We start from the raw sequence: 24,301 nt of genomic DNA on the forward strand, positions 1-24,301 counted from the left end.
GCACAGCCGGTTCCAGCCGGTTCTGGTGGCCCTGCTGAGCCCCTCAGCCCCACAGGTGGCGCCTCAGGGGGGAGGTGAGAGGCGGGAAAGCAGCAGGGGGAGGCAGAGGAGTCGGGAGCGAAGGAGAGAGGTTGAGGTGGGGAAAGGGGTGGTGGTGGGGGTTAACTTGTCTTTGTTTCTCACCATCCAAACCTACTTTAATTGTCAAGAAAGGAAATTAATTTTCCCCAAGCTGAGTCTGTTTCGCCTGTGACAGTTCTTATCTCCACCCATGAGCTTTTTCACCTTATTTTCTCCCCTGCCCTGCTGGGTGGGCACCTGACATCCGGCCACAGTTGACCCTCCACAGGGAATCAGGGTGCATCTTGCCCACTTTGTACCAATTAAAGTCATAAAACCTGTATGTAGCAGTGTCCTGTGAGATACCCAGCTTGACACTGTGACCTGGACAGATTATTTGGAAGCACCAAAAAGGGCGATGGGTGAGAGGGGAGGTAAATCAGCCGAGCAGGAGGTCCCGAGCAATGCCGGGGGGAGAGCTCCTCCAGCACCTACACAAGTAAATAGCAAAGCTGCACTCAGAGCTGGCTGAACCTCTTCTGAAAAACAGCTCCTGTGTTCACTTCTGCCTGCACAGGCAGGTGCTCTGGGGCCCCGATCCTCGCTGAGCCCCCGCTGCCTGAGCACACCGGATCTGGGATCACGTATCCCTGTGCCACTGGCAAGCTGGAGTAGTGCTGTTGTCTTAGGTACTGCCCGTGCTGCTGCAGTAATAACGTGTCCATGTCTGGTGCTCCCGTTTCAGAAGGGATGCTGAAGAACTAAATGGCAGCACACGGAAAGGACAGAGAATGGGTCACAGAGATCCAAACGCCTTCAGTAGAAGATATGTGGAACTCCCATCGAGCTAACTTGCAGGGACAAAAATCAAAGCGTGACTTTATTGCAACCTAAGTAGCTCCTTGTGGAAACCTGAGGTATGATTTCACTTAATTTGTATGACAAATGTTAAGAAGGGGCTGGAAATAGATTCTGACTTTATCTAGATTTTAAGTAAGGTTAGACTTTTTGCTTAGAAGGGAAACTGCCATTCAAACCTGCTAAAAACTGGCAAATAATTGAAAATTAAGAGAGTGGGTTGTGGTGGTGGTGGTGTTAATTGAAAACTTTCAAACGCTTTCTCAGTAGAGGTATGAACCCAAATTTATCAAAAATAGGCTCAGTACTTAATGATGAGATATTAAAAACACTCATGAAACATTTCCCCTCTCTCTTCAGAGCAGTAATTTGGTGATGTTTCTTAAAAGGTGCATCATACTTCCAAGCAGATGCTCCCTTTGCCAATATTCACTTGAGATAAAGCTCCTGAAAATGCACAGTGCACCACACAGTTGGTTTCCTCCTCCAATCATTAATCACTACCACTCCAGCTAATAAGAAATGGCAAAGTAAAGGTTTGTAATATTTTCTGTTCCTTCAAGACTTGGTGCAGCAACTCTTCCCAAAGTCAAATATGGACACTTTCACCCACAGTTTTCCTAAAAGCTGTTTATGCTAATCTTTGACCATTCAACTCCTCACTTTGTTTATAACACAGCAATATTATACTTTGCAAATAAGAAAATCGTGTCGGAAGAGTTCTTCATTAGGATGTTATGTAATGAAAGTTGTGAATGCTGCAAAAGCAAAATAAACCATTAAGCAAGCATTTGCCACTGTTGGTTTCCGTTATGGATCCCCATGGAGTAAAACTCACTTTTATGCAGATTTGAGTAGCTGCCAGGAGATAGACCACAACATTTGTTTTGACAAATAACTACCTAGCAGAGGCAGTTCACTTCATTTAACAGGAATTGAAAGAACTCTACTTTCACAGAAGCAGCTTTGCAAGAGACAGCTTTTATGGGAAAAGGAAGACCTGAAAATTTATACTATTTGGAGTTCTGCTTTTTCATGCTTGAGCATGAAACACAGGCATAAACTGGTTCCCTTGGGCACACAAATTCAGAGCCTGTTCATCACGGAGCACAAGCTTCTCATGTCTGAGTAGGTGAACATGTAGCAGCTAGACATTTCTTAAAACATATTACCAGGTCTAGAAGTCTGGAGTACTTGTTTTCAAAAAATGTAGGCAAGATCACAGCATGCAAGGAGAAAGGAAGTATTGCTCTACCGTGGATTTCTTTTCTGTGCTTAAACACAGAACAACACTAGATTGAAGCAAAAGGAAAAGCTGACCTGGTGAAGAGTTAGAGGTCAAGCAAGAAAGCTTTCAACATCTTTTTGATATTTCCGCACACCTCCCATGTTGAATAGCACATGAAAACACACCAGAATGTTTATCAGAAAATTGCTTGCCTTCAGGAACCACAAAGAACTTCATTTGTCTCCTGCTAAATTTTGTGAGCTTGGAAAATCTTAATTAGATAAAAAAATGCTTTAAGATGAAACACTGAACTGTTATCTGGTTTTGGGAAGGGAGGTGGAAGGGACGGAGACTCAGTGATTCTTTGTCATAACATTCTGGGTTTTTATGGATACACACAAGTTCTGAAATGTCCATAAAATTTCACTTAAACTCCAAATAGACCTAAGGTACAGAGCTCCTCCAATATTCAATTTCTAGTACAGCCTTGAAAAGACAATGCATTTTCATACAGTATTTGATTTAATGCCCATTTTATCCCAGATAGTATAATCACAAAAAACTGAACACTTGAAAGTGATTTGACAAACAGAACCAGATATAAAACATCTTGAAGCTTACAAATTTATCACGTAACAATTAAGCAGAGAGAGGACTTGAAAATACTGGGTTTCAAAGTTTTCAGCAGACCAATGTATCTGTTCAGTCCAGAAATTCTCTCATACCTCCTGACATGTTTACACAGCAAGAAGATGCACTAGGAACTAGATCATAAGCGATTCTGTTTTTGGGGTTTCATTATCTTGTCTCTGCAGCAGCTCCAGGGCAGAAAACAGCTACACATTAATATGCAACTGAAGAACATGGATGCTTTGACCATTGGCCTCAGCAGAAATACTACAGACAGATGGGAAGCACGGAAGAAATGTGCTGTTGTACTGCAATAACTAATGTTAAAGAGGAAATGGGCGGACATTAAAGAATTCTTCTGTCTATGAATAATTATGTATTCATTTTTGGTTACAGGAAGTGCCCTGTGGAGTCACTTTGCATAATAATTTTTAAACTGTAATAATAACACCATGCAAAAGGACGGATGCTCCTTTCTATGAAGGTATTAAAAAAAAAAAATGAACCAAACAAATAAATGAATGTTTCCTTTACTTAGTCCTCAGGAACAACCGCCTATCTGAAGAAATTATGCCCTCATCTAAACTGGCCTTGTAATCACAATGTACTCTTTATGTTGTGCTTACAAATTTAATTCCTCACACTGGCCAGTGATGACCATTAACATCTGTACCTTCACTGCCATAGTTTAAGTCCAACACCAAAAGCAAAGGAAACACAAGTCTGCCTGAAAATTTAAAATGCTTCAAAACTTCCCAATAGTATTTGTTTGAAAATTGAATGCTCACCAGAAGAGAGCAGAAACTAGAGCCAAGTATGGGAGAGCCAAGATGTAGGATAGGTGAGCAGACACCACCAGCAGCCAAGAAAGGCAGCAGTGCCAGAAGTGTTATTTCCAGTCTCCAGTCATGACTTTTAAATCTCTTCAAAAAAATCCTTCAAAGCTCTCATCCACACTAGTGGTTCTGGATACTCTCCATATTAATCGCTCCTAGGAAAAGAAGTGAACATTGTGCTTGTGCAAGGAAAATGCTCATGAAACTGCATGTAAAATTTAAAAACTAGACCTTTCTAGCATTTGGGGTCCAAAAGTATAATGGAAAGAAAGCACTGAGTCAACAATGGAGCATCTGCAACCACTTTCAGTGAACATGGAAGATAAACCAGTGCTGGAGGCATGCTCAGGAGGAGCCTTCCTATGTGACAGATGCCTTCAGCATTCCAGCTTGCTGGCTATTGTCACCGCTTGGTGCAAGGGGAAACACTGCTGGGATGAAGATAATTTTAATATAGCTGCACAAAACCATCTATTGGCCCATAGGGATTAGTTAGCTAGTTGTCTCCCATCCAGTTTCCAAGCAAGATTCAAATCTGATTTCTAGATGCTGAACTACATAAAAAATATCTTTCAGTACCTAAAGGATCAGCATTTTTACTACTGAACTGTCATTGCTAAGCATCCAATGCTGCACTCAAGCTATTTAAGAGTAAGGATCTTTTGGTACCATACAATAGCAACTTCACACTGAGGTGAGCTTAGGCATGAAAATAGAGGCTTACTCTTGAGAAACCAAAAACTGTTCTGCTGCATGGTGGAAAGACTCCTGCTATAGAGGAAAAGGTTGTGAATGTTTTGTTGTATCTGAACGTTAATTTTCTTTTGCTTCAACATGGATTCATTCTTGGGTTCCATCTTCCTTTTCCCTTAGTATATTCACATCATGTATGGCAAGATTTACTGTCCACTGAAGCTCTCTTATGTAATCCTTCCCCCAAAAAATCTTACATCTTTTCCACTTCTCTTCTATATGTGGTCCATATACAGCATGAGATTGCATTTTCTGTGGTTTTAATTTTGGGAACCATAACCTAGTGCCATGTGCATTTCAGGCCTCTTCAAATTTTCTATCCTTCACAGATGACAAACTATGATGAAGCTATTTTTATCATAGCAAAAAAGTGTAACAACATCCATATCAATTCATGGTCCTAGGGTTATTACATTAGTGTCAACATTATTTCTTAAAACATTCATCACCCATTGTTAGAAGTGACAAATTTTGACTTCGTTATATAATTGGTGTTTTTTTTCTCATATTATGTTTTGCTTTTTCCATCTGTTAGTTTCCATGAAGTTGCAACACAGTTTTGGCACAAACTACGTAATTTCCATCACAATGTATTCATCTTCATATTTTCGTCAAACATCTGGAATCATTCAGCATTTCTCAGTAGAGCAAATATTGCCCAAATCTTACTCCTTAGAAGAGTGGAGAAACTTGACATTAGATGATGCTTTGACTAGCATGTAAGTTTTTGCATCTTCATAATCAGGTATCTTCATTTCCCAACATAATTCATATCTACTCTGATTCAATTCAATGTCAAAAGAAATTAATGGAATACTTCTTGTAATTATAGCTCTAGATATTCTAAAGAGTACTGGGAATAACAAAACAATACACTGTAAATATACTTAAATGTAATTCCAAGAATTTCAGAGTATTTTCTGAACTATTTATGAAAAAAAAAAACAACTTGAGAGTTTGCAATTTTTTTCCTTCAAGGCTGAAAACTTGTTTTTTGATGAGAAGTTATGAGTTAATTGTTTTTGTTTTTCCTTATGGTTCTTTTTCTATTAAATCTTATTACAGTAAGTATTGTTAACATTTCAGTCTGTTAATAGTTTACTTTCATCAAAGTGAGAAGAAACAATAATCTAATTAACAACCTAATAGTTGTGTCAATATTAAAAAATGGCAAATATGAGTATTCTATTACTTTATTTTGATTTATGGAATATAATAAAATATTTCAGTTGGAAGGGACCCACAATGATCTCCTAGTCCAACTGCCTGAACAACTCAGGGCTGACCAAAAGTTAAAGCTTGTTGTTAAGGGCATTGTCCAAATGCCTCTTAAACACTGACAGGCTTGGGGCATCGGCCACTTCTCTAGGAAGCCTGTTCCAGTGTTTGACCACCCTCTCGGTAAAGAAATGCTACCCAATGTCCAGTCTAAACCTGCCCTGGCGCAGCTTTGAACCATTCCCATGCATCCTATCACTGGATCCCAGGGAAAACAGACCAGCACCTCCCTCTCCACTTCCCCTCTTCGGGAAGCTGTAGAGAGCAATGAGGTCATCCCTCAGCCTCCTTTCCTCCAAACTAGACAAGCCCAGAGTCCTTAACAGCTCATCATAGGACATGCCTTCCAGCCCTGTCACCAGCTTTGTTGCCCTCCTCTGGATGCATTCAAGGACCTTCGCATCCTTCTTAAATGGTGGGGCCCAGAACTGCACACAGTACTCCAGGTGAGGCTGCACCAATGCTGAATACAGCGGGACAATCACCTCTTTTGACGGGCTGGTTATGCTGTAACGCATTCCAGGATGCAGTTTGCCCTTTTGGCTGCCAGGGCACACTGCTGACTCCTATCGAGCCTATAAAATAAAATAAATAAAATTTATAAAATAAATAAGATTTATAAAATCAGATTTATAAAATAAATAAGATTTAAAAAATAAATAAAATTTCTTTGTTGATTCATGAAATCATGTAAAACATTAAAATCAAGAACACTATAAACAGAAACTTCTGTATGTAGCACAGGAAACAAAGAAAAAACCCAAATTTTCCTTAATACAATGGCAAATCATAATCTGCAAAAAGCCTCTTGTAATTTCTGGATTTAGTTTTCAGATATAGAAATGCCCCAGAGAGTATCTTAAGCCAAAAGAAAAATAAAGGAAATTTATAACAAAAGCATGAGTTTGTTGTGTGGTGCTTTTCAGGTTTTCCTCACTCACAACTGCACCCAATTCAAAATAAGAGCTCATTTGTCTTTTAACCATTTCAGGCATTCTGTAAACACTTTCCCTAGCTGCCTACATGTCTTGACAGTTCTCCACTTTCAGAGAAGCTGTCAAAAATATTGTAGACACCAATGATGCATATTGCAAAAATTTCTAGGAGTCCATTTGCTTTTTCATCTTCTCAAATCCTCAAGAACTTTGCAGCAACTCCAAATAAAAGCCAAGCCTTTCTTTTGCTCAGATGTCTGTGACACAAAGCAAGCCGGTTCTTCAAGTATAAAAGGTAGCTCCAGCAGTGTCCAGACTTGTCTGGAATCAAATGCTTCTCTGCTTACTTCATAGTACAAGCACAAATTTCTGAATATCCTTGCCTACCACACCTTTCCTGACCAGCCTGCAACAGTACTCGTACACCTATTGTAATCATGTTTTCCAGGACTTTGGAAAAATAAAGTCTCCTCCCCCAAGAGTTTGACTGGGGTGGGGTCAAACAGTAAGGACAGATGTCTCACTGTTAACCTTTACACAGCTTGGAGAATCCATCTCTTTTCTCTCAGACATCTTCCTCTTCAGACTGGAAATCACCAGTTTTGCTCTTCTGACTGGTAGCAGAGAGAGGTGATGAGCATCTGGACGGTGAAGCCTCTTTGTTCAGGAAGCAATCCTGTTCATGGCATGCCATGCCAACTGCTGGGAACACGGCTCGCGCTGCAAGGACAGCGGCCATCTAGTTCTGATGCTCCATCACCGTTCCTCCTCTTTCCACACCATCTTTACCACTCTGCCGGTGGTCCATTAGAAGCTATATTCCCAAATAAATGGTTCACAAAGGAAACGACCTTGTTTCAGACCTCTGTAGCTCACTATTGCTCAGGCATCAGAAACGCTGCGCAATTTGCAAGTCCACCTGCCTGTGCAATTGCCACGTAGTTTATGCCAATGCCTTGTGAGTTGGCAGCACCATACCCTTCAATTGTCCTCAACAGAAGGGTTTGTTGATCTGTGCCCTTCCCAGACTTGTTCCCACATCTGCAATTCCCCGTAGGTATTCAGAAAAATAACTCACAGATTTTTAAAAAGTCAGTGAGCCAGGAATACTGTAGTTTAAGTGGAGACCTGTGTGTATAAAATAGTTAACAAAGAAAACATTAGGCTGGAATCATGAAACGCCTGAATGCACTGAGTGAGGTAAGTAGTATTAAACTTGTATCGCTACGTGTCAAGCAAACAGACAAGACTGATGTAACATTATGTACATATTACCTCAGTGTGAAAGCTATGCCTCTCACTAGATTCTGACTGGTTGCGTGGCCAGCATCCCAAATAAAGAATCCCTATTGTTTTTTTCCACTTCTACACTGGAAGTGATAGTATAATGACCATCATGAAAGAGTACATACATCCTGCTAACCAGACCAAAACTTATACAGTCATTAAAATGGGAAGACCAAAGAGAGAATAGAACTTATGTAAGCCAAACCATTAAAACCTGCTATGAATTGAACCCAGGATAATTTAACTCCTTCCATACTCATTTTTAAGGAGAGGTATCTCAAGAAAGCATTCTCATTTAAAAACCAGACAAACACACTGTATGCAATATAAAAAGAACAGTAAAACACACAGAGCATTAGCATGTGAAAGAAACATGTTGCAATTATGACAAATACTGCTTTTTATATTTTATTAACAAGCAAGCACCCCTGGAACTGGGTCTATATAAAAATACTTCATTAACCAATCAGAATACAAGGGAGTTATATAAATTTATTTTATGCAACATTGATTAGTTTTGAAAATTCCCATTTTTAATGTTTTAATTTCATCTTTTATTAAAAAAAAAATCACTAAAAGGACACAACCCACAAAAATACAATCTGTATCTGCTCTATATTTACAGATAACTGGTCACTATTAAGGCACAGATTTAAAACTAACATTTTTATGTAGCAAGTCAAATATTTGTGCATAATATAACACTAACAATACGGTACACTGTACTGTCATATTCCCTTTGTGGAATCAAAATAAGTGAGAAATTTTTTTCTTCCAGTGTGTTCTTTTTTTGTGTGAAGTCCTATTGAAAAATAATGTTGTTAATGGGAAATTCTTCACTTTGGTGTAGATGATATAAGCACTGCTCAGCAAAAGACCACATCAACTTAACACTGTAATAAAGCCAGCTTCTGAGTATAGGACTGTCTAGATACATAGTATGTACTTACGAAAGACTAAAAATCTAAGAGTGTAAAGGATTTTTGATGCTTTTAAGTTTAGGCAAAATAAGCAAGAAGGGGTTGCAGAAAATTCTGTACAAAGTGTTGCTGAATATTTATTACATTAAAAATATTTTATAAAGTTAACATGACTGAATACAATTTGTTTTGCAGACACTGGTCTTGCAAATGCCAACATTTAAATGACAGCTTATCTGTAAGCACATAAATAGTCCTTGTAAATGGAACTATTTACATGCTTAGAAGTAAGGACAGTGTGAATAGTTTTAGAATTAGAAGTTGTGGCTTCCACGAGCATTTCCATGAAGTTGCTCTTGCCCCTGTAACACACATACACACAAATATCTCATAGATATGTGGATATTGACTTTTGGCATTTGAGCACAGTAACTTTGATGTGAACAACTGCGTGCGTACAAGATGCAGTTTTATGCATTCAGATCTCTAGTACAGTTTTAAAACCAGAGGAAGCTAACTGCTACTTGATCTACAGGGGAAGTCACCCAGCTATACACCATTAAGTAGATATGGCTGAAATGAGTACTGAGCAGTTATTTTTTGCTAACCGCAACAAGGCTTTACATTATTGCTTGATCATCTACGCCCTCAGTTAATAGTTGCTTTAAATTCCCTTTGTGTGTGCGAATTTCTCTATACTTGTATTCTCACCTTCAAAGAATTATCCATGGAAAGTGTCAAAACTATTTCTCACCCATTTTTGCATAAAAACCAACTACTGTAAGTGTTATTCTAATGCCTTCTGTTAAGAGCACTTGACAGTGGTTTATGTCCATCTCAAAAGGCTTGTACACTGAACATAAATATTACATTACAGTAGAGGTAATTCACAATATTTCTTATGGGAATGCTTTTCAACAAATTAATGTTTGGAAACTTCATATTGCATTGCAGAAAGAGGCACTTTATGAATTCCTTCATTATATCAGAACCCTTCATAAACCCATAACAAGACATCTGTAAAGACAGAAGAATAATATTGCCAAATTATTTGGACTTTCACAGTACAAGAATGCAATAGTTAGCTCCAGCCACTTATAATATGGACTCTTTCTGTTGAACATAACTTGTTTCAGAAATAGTTCCTCTCCAGAGTTTTAAACACTTCTGCAGCTGACAATTACAAATCTAGATTGAATAAAACAGATGCTATTACACCTATTTTATGTAGGTCGCTTAATTGCTGCATGCATAGTCATGTAAGTAATATGCATCATTTATTAAATGGCAACAGTGCTGTCTTGTCAAAATTAGATTAGTTGTCTGTTTAATCAAACTGACAGCCCAGAGCTCTAGTTTGATGAATGCCTTTCATTCTCTACCATAAATCTGCAGTAGATCAGTTTAATCTGTTACGTATTGTAGGTGTATAGAATCTAAAAATAAAAGTCTGATATAAATAAGTGTCCTTTAGTGGCAGGGTACTAAAAATAGCCCTTTGCTTTGAGACAACCATTAAAAACAGTTTTAGCATAACAGGCAGCAGTTAAATATGATGACTGCAAAGGGTTAATATTGCAAGGTCCATTTTGGTCTTTCATTGCATCTGTTACAGTGAGTGAGTATTATTGCAAGCAGCCTTACACTGCTTCATAAGAGCATAATAGGACTGGTCCACTACCAAGTGGCTTGATTTTGGAACAATCTCTTCAGATAACTACCGGGGAGACAGAGAGAGGGAAATATCTGCGTAAGAACCAGTTTCTAGTACCATTATAGTGAGATGTGACTTAATGCAGGAACACCTGAAAAAAATTTGATTAGTGCCAATATAAAAATTGATATGGAAATGAAAGAGAAATTTCCACAGGACAAGAAATCAGAACATGTAAAGTGCAGAAAGACCTCAATAATTATTTTAAGCAGTACCAGAAAAATCCATCTTGATAAAACCAAAATCAATGCTCTCTGGCATCCCAGCTCTTCATTCTTCCTTCATTCAACAAAGTAAAAATTCAGTGCATACATTATAGTTATAGGTAATAAAATACTAAACAAAGAACCCTATATTATTACTATTGCAAATTCTGTCCAATCTACACGAGTAAATCGTAACCCACATTTGGTGTTTTGAAAGACAACAGACAAAATGTGTTCTCTCCTTTTTTTGGCACAGTATTGTGCAGACAAAATGCTTTGGTCCTTGACACCCAAACTCCCAAAGTGCAGAGGGTGGTGTGCAGTGAAGGCTGTCCACAGGATTGCCATGTCCATCTTTACAGCTGACTTTCTGAGCCACAACTTACTGCTACCAGCGACCACTAACACTAGCAATGTCCGAATGATACTGACGCGGCAGTCTTCCACTAGCTCCACCTTCCAGGAATGAGGCACGTATGTTTGATGGGTCAAAGAGCTTTCTTCGGTTTTTATTCAGTTCTATAAAGGTCACACACAAAAAAAATCTCTCATCAGAAATTAATTTTAATATTTTGATCTAAACAAAAAGCAAAACTTCTATTTAAGCAAACAAAATATTTTATACAGAACAGTATGAACTGAAAATGTCTGAGGTACTCCTTCAGTGTCACAATTCAACAGGATAGTAAGAGTGCCAGGTTAAAACTCAGAGGCTGCTTGGGACGCAGGCGTCTATATGATGCAATTCTTATTGGCACTGATACAGCGCGGAGTAGGTAATATTTTGCAATATTGATTTAGATGGAATTGACATAGCTGAAAGCTTTCAAAAGGTTCTGTTATAATACTCAAAGGCTGCAATATGCCTGAAGGTACATGCGCACAGAACGTACAGCTGCAGCACAACCATGCACTGTAAACTGAGATGACAGAAAAGCTTATTAGCAACTTGATAATTTCTCAATGCACAATTCTTTATTTTAAAAACAACACTAAAGCAATATTTTAGGAAGGACTTTTAGAAAAAACAGATGCTCACCTCTCCTTCAAACATGCACCCTAAGCTTGTATTAGCAAATGCTCATCCAAAATGTTTTTCTTTTCCCCACTTTTCTATTCTTGTAAACAAACTCCATGATAGATACAAATCACTGAAAGATTACATAGATTTTCATGACTGCTATTGAACTAAGTACATTGCATTTTTATCCTCTCTATGCCACCATTTTAAATTCATAGAAAACATTCACTAATGGCATCAGTAGAAGAGATGCAAATCAAGAAAAAAATGATCTAGTGTTACAATGAAGCATCTGAAGAAAACTCTTCCTCTAATACAGATTCATTGCCTAGACAATATAATATGAAATCTCATGCTATTTATTACAATTAGAAAAAAATCTGTTAGGCATTATATACTACAACACATTGTAAGAAATTACATTTGGCCTTCATCTTTCTGCATGTAGGGTACAAGACAACCTTTTAATTAAAGTGGGTTGGAAAAATTCCAAATAGGAGTTATATGTTTCTTTTTAAACCTACACATTTTGCAGAAACAACTGGCCTTGGGGGAAAAAAAAAACAAACCCAAACAAAAAACCAAACCAAAAACAAAGCCCCCCCAAACCAGGCAGTTTTTCCCAGTAGGGTGATTGCTCTGCTAATCAAGGGGAGGACAGGGAACCAAAAGCATGAAAATGCCAGTTCTGACCAGTATGTAGTGTCGTTCAGACTCCGCAGAGCCTGTAATCCCAGAGCTGCTACGACCCACAGTTTTGGGGCATAAAACAAAAGTTCACAATTTGCTGTGAAACCAACTTTCTACCAAGCTCCAACTTTACAAGGGGACACAGGACTATGCAACTGAAATCACATTTGGTAATGTGAAAGCTCTATAAAGCCTGGTTTTAAGTGCCTTCTGATGAGGGCAAGCCAATATGACCTCTGCAGACTAGATTGTTACTTTTCAGTCTTTCCAAGATCCTTTGTCAACAATAAACACACAACTCAAGTGAGAAGAATACAAACAATACTTAAAATCAACAAATGATAATCTGTGTTATTTACCTGAGATTGCAAGCAGCATTTTTCTTCTGGCACCGAAAGTGGTAATTCCTAACTCTTTCAAATCTTGATCAGTAAGAGTAAGGAATGTCTGCAGATCAATCTAGAGTAAAAAGAAACACGAAAATTATGCAAAACAAGTCGCTCCCCAAAAGTATTGAGCCATAAACGTGGTTCAGAATAGCTTCACAATTTTTTTTTCCTATTCCATTTCACAGTTACTCTGCCAACTTATTCTTTACATGTAAACAGCAATCATTGCTTTCCAATGGCTTCTTCACACAGTCGCTTAATTTGCTACTCTGCATTTCTGATAAAGAGAAACTAAAAAGCGAGCAGTTTTAGAAAAGCACAGAAGATCAATTAATCTTATTTATTTGTGACTCTTGAGATTTTGAGTATTTACCACAATTGCTACAAAGTACTTGGGAATAGCCATGTATATATGTCTGTAGATATGGTAGGTGCTTCGGACTATATTAAGTTAGCAGAGGATGATTGCCCAACTACTGGTGACACGTTTGAGTTAAAGCACTGAGTATTTCACAGCATTCCAAAGTGTGTGCAACCATGTATGTTTGTGGTTTTTTTGCTCCTAATACAATTCACAGAAACATAGTGGAAAATTGTTTAGTTTTCACTCTGGCCAAACTACTTGGCTCCTCTCACATCTAATCAGCAACTCGAGGTAAGAAAAAACAAAACAAAAACCCACCTGTCAAACAAAAGCTGTCTTTAGTGTTAGAAACGAACACAGCCATCTCTCCTTTTTAGGAGAGTGACTAAGCTAATAGGAAAGAATTAATGACTGGATAATATGGGTATTATGGAACATGCAAGGGAGTACAGAGGAGATAAATCTGAGGAATTGTACACAGAATTAATTGAGGCACAGCTGGATTTATTGGCTCAGATTGAGGACTGACCTTGCCACTTTCAGACTGGTTGTAGGCAAACCCATGGTGGTGTCTATCCCACAACTGCCAGTGCTTTGCAATCCAAAAAAGAGTTTATTAGCTCAGCCGCAGTCAGTTCCTAAGCACTTTTGTGCAGTACTGCACAGGAATAAAATTCCCCCACAGCACTTAAGCAGCATGATTAGAGAGAAACAAGAAATGCTGGCAGGAAACACACCAGATCCAGCTGCCCCCGGGCTGAGACAGCAGCAATACACTTCAGTGGACTCGGGACGATTCTGTGAGCGCATATACTTGAATGACTTAGTGCACAGGAGAAGGTACAAATTTGTCTCATGTCTACCCTTGGAATAGTGCAGTACGCACTTCAGTGTGCCCCTTGTGTGTGCAGTTTTCCTCTCGTGGAAGCAAATCTGAAGCTAAATTATTGGTACACCAGAGCAATTTATGCAACATGAATGGAAGGTCCTCTTGGAGTTTGTTCTTCATGAACACATGCACGGTTCTTTTAATGACATGGCAATCTGTGCAAAAACCCACTTTGTGTGGTCTATAAGAAGAAAACATGCAGGTGCAAATCCGAGACCAGCCACTGGTGCAGGCCTCACTGCTGATAAACATGCAAAGCAGACATAGGGGTCCAGAACACAGGAAGATGCCAAATTCAGCTGTGGTCCTTCCCCTGTACCACATGAGGTACTGACACAACCCACACGGACATCTGTTTTGCTCCCTAATACACCCAATTCCAGCAGTGTGACACATACAACTTCCCACATACAACTACAGCATTTTCAGGACAAGCTCAGGTGCCCTATGCCTAAGCCAGTAAGGCTGGCAGCTGGGCTCACTGTACTTTTGTCACACAGTTAGATCTGTCAACAGAATAAACTATGCAGATAACCAAGCTGACTCTACCTATATAGGATCCTACAGACATGAAATACTACGACTTGGACTGAACTGAGATTAGTTGGTGTGGAAGTGGAAAGCTCAGAGATGACTGACCGTATCTCCCTGTTGGGAGTGGATCAAAGGAAGTCAACTGGCACAGAGGGGAAGAGGCGAGGGATGAATATATGTGACCCCAGCATTGGCCAAGACAAGACGTTACTACTGAATGCAGACTGGATTTCCATAACCTATACATGAAGTTGACCGAAAGCTATTAAATTCTAGTTAGCATCCTAGTTTACAAGTAGGAGCCAAGGTTTAAGCTTCCTTGAACAGGGGAGGAAAAAAAAACCAAAACAACCCCCAAAAACCAAAGCCTAGTTTAATTCTTTGTTAAGTATAAATCAAAGGTGCAGGTCAACTGTCCAGGCTGGCTATCTCGAAATTGAAAGACGTGTGATACAGCTTTCAAAGAACAGCTCATGAAAATCCTGTCACAAAGTGAGACTTCTTAGTGGCTTTGGTCAAGAGACAGAACAACTACTGCTGGAAAACGTGCTACAAACACAAAGGTGTCTTTCGAAGGAATACTAACCTCTTGCTGTTGGAATACGTCTGTGTATTTGCCCAAACCAAGTTTGCTGAACAGCTCAGGCAGATCAGATCCCTTGAACAAACTGTTCAGGTTACAGCCATTGCTTCCTGTCAGCGAGGAAATGCAGTCCATGTAATTACTGCTACTGAGATAGTGTTCAGCTAAAAGGGAAGAAATGCATGTTTTAGTCATGTCACAGAAGTGCACAATTTTCTGTCATATCAACATTGTATTCAATTAGATCATTAAATGAACAAAATACTTAAATCTTCATTATTTGGCAAAAAAAGCCTCTCAGTGGCCTGAGATAATGAACAACATAAGGCAATTTTTTTGTTAATTAAGTTCCAGTGTTTGTTTTCTACAGAAAGAATAAAAACACATTATGTGAACGGTCACATGGATACAAGTCAGGAACTCTTACAGGGAAAAGAGCTGCAAGACCCCATTGCTTTTCCTCCTCTTAAGCCCTCTCCTCTTTTCTCCAGTCAATATTTTGGAAAACACCATTGCACACAAATGCAACCAGCCCTTTTTGGTCTGGATCGGGAGAAAACCATGCTGGAGCAATTCCTGGTAAAGAAACTACCTAGTAGCCACATGATTTGGCTATTATTTCAGTACAATACAGACAAAAAATAAATGCAATAGTTTTCTAAAAGACTAAAACTGGCAATACGCTCCCTATACAATTTTAAATTACATTCCGAAAAGGTGTATCTTTAAAGAAAAGTTTCCAGGGTGAGGTTCTTACAAAACGCAAGAAAACCAATTTAGTAGTGCAATCCCTTTCCTCTGTGTGTGCATACTGATAGTATGTAATCATGTAGTTTATAATTATTCTTCCTCATGCTGCATAAGAAAAGGATAGCTCCCAGGGAGTGTGTCAGGCATTTGTGTAAATGAGGCCATTGTGAGTGCTCCCTCCCTTGTTACAGACACAGAGAAGAACAGTGAATGCATAAGAGGCTTGCAGGAGGTAAAGGATACTTTTCCAGGTGAGTAAAATTATGATTGCCCCCGAGACTTATGCTATGGCTTCCATTACAGAATGCCAATAGGATAGGAAAACCACCATTTTTCACAACTGGCTATGCTACATTTCTTATTTTCTGGGCACAGACTAGTTAGAAGCACTTGGGATCAGATTTACAGAGTTTGGAGAATTTCTATCAACCTCAGCTCCAATTTGGAAAAGAGAGTTTTAAAACACAGTAAACCATTCAATGTTGAAAATGTGAACATTAAATTTGACAAATGAAGCAACAACTAAGTTGATTTTTTTTAGACTTTAAAAGGTAGTGCCTCAATTTCTTCACTATCAGAGTAAGATAACACTAAAAATACCCAAACAGAAATTCACGATCCTACACTCAGGACAGATTATGCAAGGTCATGTATTGAAAACTGAGTATTAAGAAATACTTCTTACTGGTACAGTCAGGAAAAACAAAGAAGAAATTCAACACAATTATGCAAATGTGTCAATGAAGACTTACATTTTGGTACTCTGGCACCCATACATTAAGGTAAATACATTTGTTCACCCAACTCATAACTATTTCTTTCCTCCCTCCTCCACACATTTCATTCTCTGGGAAAGTTACAGCTGCTATAGAACAGTTTCCCTCACTGCCAATGTATTCATGTTTCTAATTTTCTTCTAATGCATATGTAATTACATTTTTAATCCAATTTAAAATTTACAATTTTAATAAATACATTTTAATTTATTTTGATTAACCTAGAGCTTCCATTTTTGTCCAATTAACTTGGAAACATCAATGGCTTGATTTCAAGGATAATCTTTTCATCTCTCTTGTTCTGTGAGTACTTAGAATATGGTATGCAGCCATTCACAGCTGAACTAATGTGCTTTTTAAAATCATAAATAATTACAAGTATACCAACCATGAATATTTTCTCTAATTGAAACTATCCTTTCTTAGGATGTCCAACTTTTACTATCTGTGTACTTGGTAGTTAATCTGGGATTTAGGTTTTATTCACCTTTATAAGAAAAATGCAACAAAAAAAAAAGTAAAAACAGCCATAATAGTTATTTCCCCATAATGCAGTTAGTTAGTATGGACCAGTATTCTCTACCTCCATTTTTCACTCTTTCAGAAAGGCATGTATTAAGATTATTAAAATTATTAAATTTTAATTAATAAATTAAATTTAACAAATATTAAATTCATGTATTCATTATTAAAATAAATGAAATTAAGTTTCAAAGAGTTCAACTGAAGTAAAATTTTAATTTATAAGTTTTAAACATTGTTTAAAAAGTAATTACAAAATTTACAGCCCGTATCCACAGAAACCAGTGTTTAAAATCATGTGCTAAGCCATGCCAAACATATGGACAGTCTTATTTTATCACCATAAAGAGAATCATGCTTTAAAATTCGAGATCAGCACAGATTATGACTTCTCCACCAGCGAGAAAATAACCCAATAAATACCTGGCTGTTGTTGTGGCATCGATAACAGAGCAGAACGATAGTAGTCTAGAAATAAGCTTTTATATAGGTCTGTTTTCAGTACACCTTGAAAAACCCCTTCCAAGACAGCAAAGAGCTTTCAGCAAGAATGTCTTGCATTTATAAAATTTCTTCAAAAGTTTTCCTTTTGGACCATTATTCATATATCATGTTACACAATCTTGCATATGCTTTCACTTTTCAATTTGTAAAATAAGTTTACCTTACAGGTACCGGTAATTTAAATCCTTAGTGATGTCAGGAAACATTTATATTAAAATAAATATTCATTGCTATCAATATGATTTTTTTTTTTTTTAATCAGATCTTAAGAAATTATTAACCTGACTTATTTTGTTTCCGTTTTGGGCTGCCAATTGAGGAGACAAATTCATTATGAGCTGTGGGTCCAAGCCCATTACGGTCTCTCCAGTTATCAGATTCACTGCCACTTCCCAGGTGCTCCCGACTGTTGGACCGTGACAGAGACATTGATGAACCCTGCAAATCAAAAAAAGAAAATTTGGGCAGAAAACAGAAGTTTCATTGTGACTCAGATGTTCTCTTTGAAGCATCTCAGTTTAAAAAAAAACAAAACAAAAACAAAAAACAGCTTTTAATGCTTGCAAACATTCTTTTGGCAGTTGATCAATAGTCAAATAATTGCAAATTGGTCAGAAAAACAGCAGGTGTTCTTAAAACATATGCAGTTTACAGATTTTAAGCAGAAGTTATTTAAAGACCATGCTTCAAAATAAATTGCTCGGTATTTCCAAGTTTGTTGCCAAAACGTTCCTCAGTATCAAATTCCCACACAAATTCTAGACAAAGCAGTCTATCGACTATATCTCTTCACAGGGAAGAGAACATAACAGAACATCTATCTGAAGATAAGAGGATCAAGCACACAATACTTGTCACCAATATGCTACACAATACAACAACAAGAATTCTGCAATGGTTTGTGAATTTGCAGATTTTTTTTTTAAAATAGATTTTCATATTCCTGTAAAGTACTAATTATCAACTCTCATCACTGTGGGTCAGAATGTTCCAAAATAAGGCAACAATATTCCCTGAAAGCAGCAGTTAACTATGGAATTGGGTGGGGATGTACCCAAAAAGAGGTGGACGTTATTGATACCACACACTTACATGAACTAAAAATTGTGGAACCAAACGAACAATTTAATTCTATACACGTACATCAAATTCCAATTGAAAAGCATAACTTAGGAGGCAGCAATCTTTTCTACTATTCAGGAAAATTGACACCACTGAAGAAAAAAGGCAAAAGCTCTTTGTCATGGGCAGAATCGGGAAGGTGTGAGCTATGGTTAGTATGACTCAACAAATGAAGAAAGGCAGGAATTGACTTCAAGTCTTACAGAAAAGCAAGAAGAGACAGGGCCTCTACCTTATGTTAGGATCATAGTGATGGCTAAAAGTTGTGAAGTAAAAAAGATGTCATCCAATGTTTCTGGAAAACTGAATGCACAGTAAAATATCACTGAAGTGAAGATGAAATATGTTTGGTGAGCTTATTTTACAAATTAAGTTCCCAGACATTAGACTGTAATACCACTACTACGTCTGTTCAAAGACTTCAGTACATGACTCTCATCAAACGTGCACGGAGGAAGCGCGGTGGTACTGCCTCTAATACCAATGATGTTGAAGACTGTTAAATAGAAGAAGGATACAAGGAATCCAAGTTTTTTAGCTTCCCCAAATGTTTCCACAATAGCTCATACCAAACAACGGAAACAGGAGTGCTAACGCGCTATCATTTCTCTGGAAAGAGCTGAGCCTGTGGTTTGCACATGGGCAGACTCTGAGTGACTAAGATGCAGTGCTCTTGGATAGAATGACATGCCTGCTTAGAGACTTTTAGCAGAGCATCATGGTTTGGGGGAAAACCCCAGCTCAATCAGTATAGAAAAGTATGTAAAAAAAAAATGCACAGATTTTGGTTGTAGTTTTTTCTCTCCCTCTAGTTACTACTGCAAGCTAATTACATCTATCCAAACCTATCACATGTGGTTGAATGACAAAAAGTTCACACATCAAGTGGGGAACACCAAGGCACATTTTTACCATGGTTAAATATTTCTTTTGCATTAAAAGATAGGTATATCCTAGAGAAGAAGTATGTATCCTGTATGAAGTCCCAGTCTTGAAGAAACATACCATTTACGTTTTATATAAGTAAGACAGAGACAAAGAAAAAGGTGTTTCTATGGAAGTTGGGAAAGATTACAGCAAGGAAACACACTAAAAAGCAACTTCAGAACACCTTTGAAAAGAAAGGAACATAAATTCCCTGCAAGATTCCCATGGTGGGACTCTGAAGAGGCTCGCTAGACCCTATGGCTGCTTTCTCCCTGGGAATTTCTGGGCCCAGTGAATAGTGCAAATAGAGCAAGCTCTTCCAGTTCTACAGCTTTGTCAACAGAAGATAAGATGAGCTGCAGCCATTTCTTGTTCTGACATCCTGCTCCACCATGCAGTGATTCACATTATATAGTTTATCTGTTATATACACATTGCTTTAATTAGGTTACAAAATTTCTACCGCTCGTCTGCAACTATTGAGACATTTGGTCCCATAGGTTGTTTTAAGTTTCTTTAAACAAATACATTTTCAGGAGCAGGCTTTTATAAAGCTAGAGTAAGATTTATAAAGCAGATATAATTTTGAGTGTTGTGCTGAATGTATTCCATATGCCTTAATATTTATGTAAGAAACATTTTTCACAATAAAAAAAATATTTAGAACCCTAAGAAGAAAGCTAAAAATCTTATCTGCAAGATTTTTTTTTTACAAAAGTTATAGACATTTCTCAAAAGAAACAACTGGATCATTCACTAGAAATAAAATTTCCATTACAGTATAGTTTTTTATACCTCATACGTAGTTGTCATAGATGGCTTGTACGATACATGATTCGCTCTTCTTAGTTCCTTGATAGTTTCTGCAGGCATAGATTTAGAGAACCCCAAACCACTCCAAGTGTTTGTTGGAGTTCTCACTTCTGTTACAACTGGCTTCTTTAACATAGCTGAAAAAATACAGAGACAAATTAGTAAATCTCAACCTTAGTAGTAAATCTCAACCTTAGTAGAGGTACTGAGATGATAACCTTGAAGTCATGTATGCTAATAGACTTCAACCCACCAAAAGTAAATTCTAAACACCTCCACTTGCTACACAGCTTGAATCCTACCCTTCCTTAAGGCAATTTACTCTGTCAGAAGATAGTTAAGCCCCTTAGGGCTGGAAGGAAGCCAAAAGAATCATATCTGTTTCAAAAAGAAGGGTTTCTGGTTTTCTTTTGGTGTGGCGGTATTTGGTTTATATTTAACAGCGTCAAAGATATGGTTAAGTCCCTTATCAATTTTGTAACTTAATTTATCCCTGAAATAAGGAGCAACTTTACCAACATGACAAACATCTTAAAGTTTAATTTGCATCCAAATAAAAACAAGTATTACAGGTGTGAGGTCTCTGAAAACAACATGGATCATTTGCATATGGATATATTCACACAGAGAATATCCCACTTGCAAGTTGTTTATACTGTTATTTATACTATGTTGGTATTAGGAAACTTTTGGAACATGGAAACCAATATACAAATGTTTCACTATCAGCTTTAAATGTGATTAAAAAATTAAGTTACAAAACAAACTTCAGAAAATTCTTTCAGCCGTGTGCTAACAAACTTTTCAGAAGTCACTGTTTATCCACATACCTTTGGTTGCTAGTAGCTTCTTCTGTTCATAGTCAAATGCCTAAAAATTAAACATGCAGAAGATAGCTTAATTGCCATTCTAACTAAATCTCATTCCAGTACTCAGCTCTTTGTAAAAACAAAGGTTTTGAAAGTGGCCAGTGAATACATCTAGCAGAAACCTGAAGTACTCCACAATAATTTGAAAGTAGTCCAGTTAGAGCCTTAGTTAAAGTGTTCACTCAAACATAGATAACAAAGATTTTAAATAACTATCTGATACCCATTTGAGTGAGGCTACAGCAGTATTCACAAACTGTTTAGGCAGAATTTTTCTTTTTTTTTTTAAAAAAGACACTTTTTCAAGCATAGTTTCTCTTCCTTAATCATCTGTTCTTAGCATTTAAAACATTCCTCAACAGCGCAAAAAAGATAATATATATCTTAGACAGCAAATCTAGGCACCACAGTTATTTTTAGTAATCTTCTTTCAAGTTTAGTTCATCTCCATGCACTCATACTCTGAAAGAAAAAGAACGTCAGTTTTGAGAGAATTAAAAAAAGCTTCTATTTGCACTACCTATGACAATGGAAGATTTGAAATTTAAATACCCCTGGTTAGATAAGTTACCCTTCTTTGAATTATGGATTAGCAAGTTTACCATATGCATAAAACTACAAAAATGTAGTGTTCAATTCACTACTTTAAATAACTAGAGCTCTGATAAGGAAAAGGGCTGCAAAACACTAACCTTAATCTTGTTCCACTACTCCATGCAGTCTAGTTACGCCCACACTGATAGATCTATACTGAAAACTACTCTGTTACTACAGCTTGACAAACAGTCAAAGGGGTCTCTCTTTTTGGGGAGATTTGCAATAACATGGAAGTATTTTATAGTATAGTAGTAGGCTGTAGTTAACAGAGTAGGAACAGTACAAGAAAAAAAAGGAGTATATGTACAGATCCATATTTGTAAAGCAAAACCAGTGTAGTTACTCCAGTAAATCCCCCTGTATATGAACCTGAAGCTATAGAAAAAAAATGTGTTGACGCTGCTTATGAAAAGTTGTAAAATGTCTTTTGTATATATAATACTCTCTTCTCAAAGCAATGATATAAGATTTTTTACACGCGAATGATGCTTGTGTAGACTAATACAACCATGCAATTTGCTCTGTACTTAAACAGAAGAATAAGGGCTTTTTTGTCTTCAAGACTTTTAGTTGACAACCCACTCTTTAGCAGAAAGAGTTAACGACTTTGCTGGGTAATGCTTTTACTGAAATGGTAACGGCAAGTCAGTCTGCTGGTCAACAGTCACCTTTGCATTCTGTGGTAATTTCAGTTTCCAATTATCAAGTTTTGCACTAGATTTGGGTTTATTCAGGGAAACATACCTGCATATTTACATATGATGGCTGCGGAGCTAGACGTGCTCTTTCAGAGTTCTGCTGGGCAGCTGCTGCTCGCTCTGCTGCCCGTTCACTTCCAGGAGCCTTTTTATCAGCCATGGGACTTTCAGAAGCACTTAACTCTGCATCTGAGAGCAGCCTCTCTGCGGTACTGTGGGAGCAAAGTCAGTATTAACTCCAGCCTTCTTTTTCACAAGCAGCACATTCAATGCGATTTTGATAATGGAGCTTCACCCTGAGAAGCTTGGCAGCAAAACTCAAGAAATGCCAGTACACAAACATCTCAGCGTTTTTAGCAATATTTCCAGAGTCTCAGCTTTTCCTTCTGTCAGTGAAACAAAGCGTGTATCCTTCCTTTATTACCAAGTATGAGGCATAGTTTATAGATTCAGATTTGAGCTGTCTGGTATCTGGAATTATCACACATCCCTACGCAGTGTGACTTCACACCATTTAACCTTGTTCAGGCCAGCAGCTCAGCAGTTTTAACAGATTGATAGTAGTAGAAAAAAAGAGGGATGCACAATGGGGACCAAGAAAGTTAACATGGGTCCTACTTGCTTTTAAAGCTTCAATAATTGCAGTCCTACATGCCAAAACGCCTCTTAATGTAATCTTTTATTTCTAAAAATCAGTCACATTTTATGCCTGCTCTAGAAGAGCATAAACTCTTACTTCAAAGCCAGGTGACCATGTTTTAGATGCTGTGGACTACCCCAAAAAAATGCCCTAAGGAAACTGTGAGCACTATATCCTCAACAAAAAGAACAAGACATACAAACCAGTGACATACAAACAACTGCGTCTGGTTAGCAAGAATACTTTGATTTCTAAACTATGAGAGCAGAATTAATGAAATACATATTATAGCTTTAGCAGTGTAAATAAATCAGGTAAGAGAAAATATGCATCTCAAAAGAGTGATGATAAACAGTTCCCAAAAGGAATAGTAAAAACACTACTTCAAGTAGATCGGACAAAACATTGCATTAAGCACAAAACCTGTGTTGCCAAGACATATTATAACTCAAAAGAGCCTTTCCCACTGCTGGCTCATTAAAAAAAAAAAAACCAAAATCATTGAGAAGTGTTTGAGAACATGCTGTTATGTCCTGAATATCGTTTTTCTAAGAAGAAAACGGCCTCAAGTACACACAAAAGGAAAAAGGCTGTCAGTTAGGAACTGTTCTCAAAGCAATCAATAAAAAAGGAAGTGCAAAAATGTACCCTTTAGAAATAGGTAATGAAAGTTACTCTGGAAAAAAATCCACTCTTTTGGGCGAGGAAAGGCATTTATTTTTTTCAAACCAAAGAAAAATGCTTAGGATGTGCAAAAAGCATTCAAAGTTTGCAATTATCACACAAACTTGGGGGTATATTAATGCCCGAGGTGATTAAAAATCAAGCCCAATTTAAATCAGCTCTTTGAGTATCTTATGACTGAACCACCCCTTCTACCTACAAAAACACGTTAAGAATTTTTGCAT

General features: G+C 37.6%; 1 protein-coding gene across 1 annotated transcript in view; it reads right to left on the reverse strand.

Moving 5' to 3' along the window:
• Window positions 1–8,337: 8,337 nt before the first annotated feature.
• BICC1 (BicC family RNA binding protein 1) overlaps window positions 8,338–24,301 on the reverse strand; it is a 117,610-nt gene continuing 101,646 nt past the window's right edge. The window contains exons 15-21 of the mRNA XM_075154287.1: window positions 22,800–22,965; window positions 21,420–21,459; window positions 20,572–20,726; window positions 18,009–18,165; window positions 15,179–15,339; window positions 12,776–12,875; window positions 8,338–11,224 (exon numbers count right to left, since the gene is read on the reverse strand). Of these exons, the coding sequence (XP_075010388.1) occupies window positions 11,094–11,224; window positions 12,776–12,875; window positions 15,179–15,339; window positions 18,009–18,165; window positions 20,572–20,726; window positions 21,420–21,459; window positions 22,800–22,965 (910 nt within the window). The 3' untranslated portion in view covers window positions 8,338–11,093. The remainder of the gene's footprint in view (window positions 11,225–12,775; window positions 12,876–15,178; window positions 15,340–18,008; window positions 18,166–20,571; window positions 20,727–21,419; window positions 21,460–22,799; window positions 22,966–24,301) is intronic.

This window comes from Calonectris borealis, chromosome 7, assembly GCF_964195595.1.
Source record: "Calonectris borealis chromosome 7, bCalBor7.hap1.2, whole genome shotgun sequence".
NCBI lineage: Eukaryota > Metazoa > Chordata > Aves > Procellariiformes > Procellariidae > Calonectris > Calonectris borealis.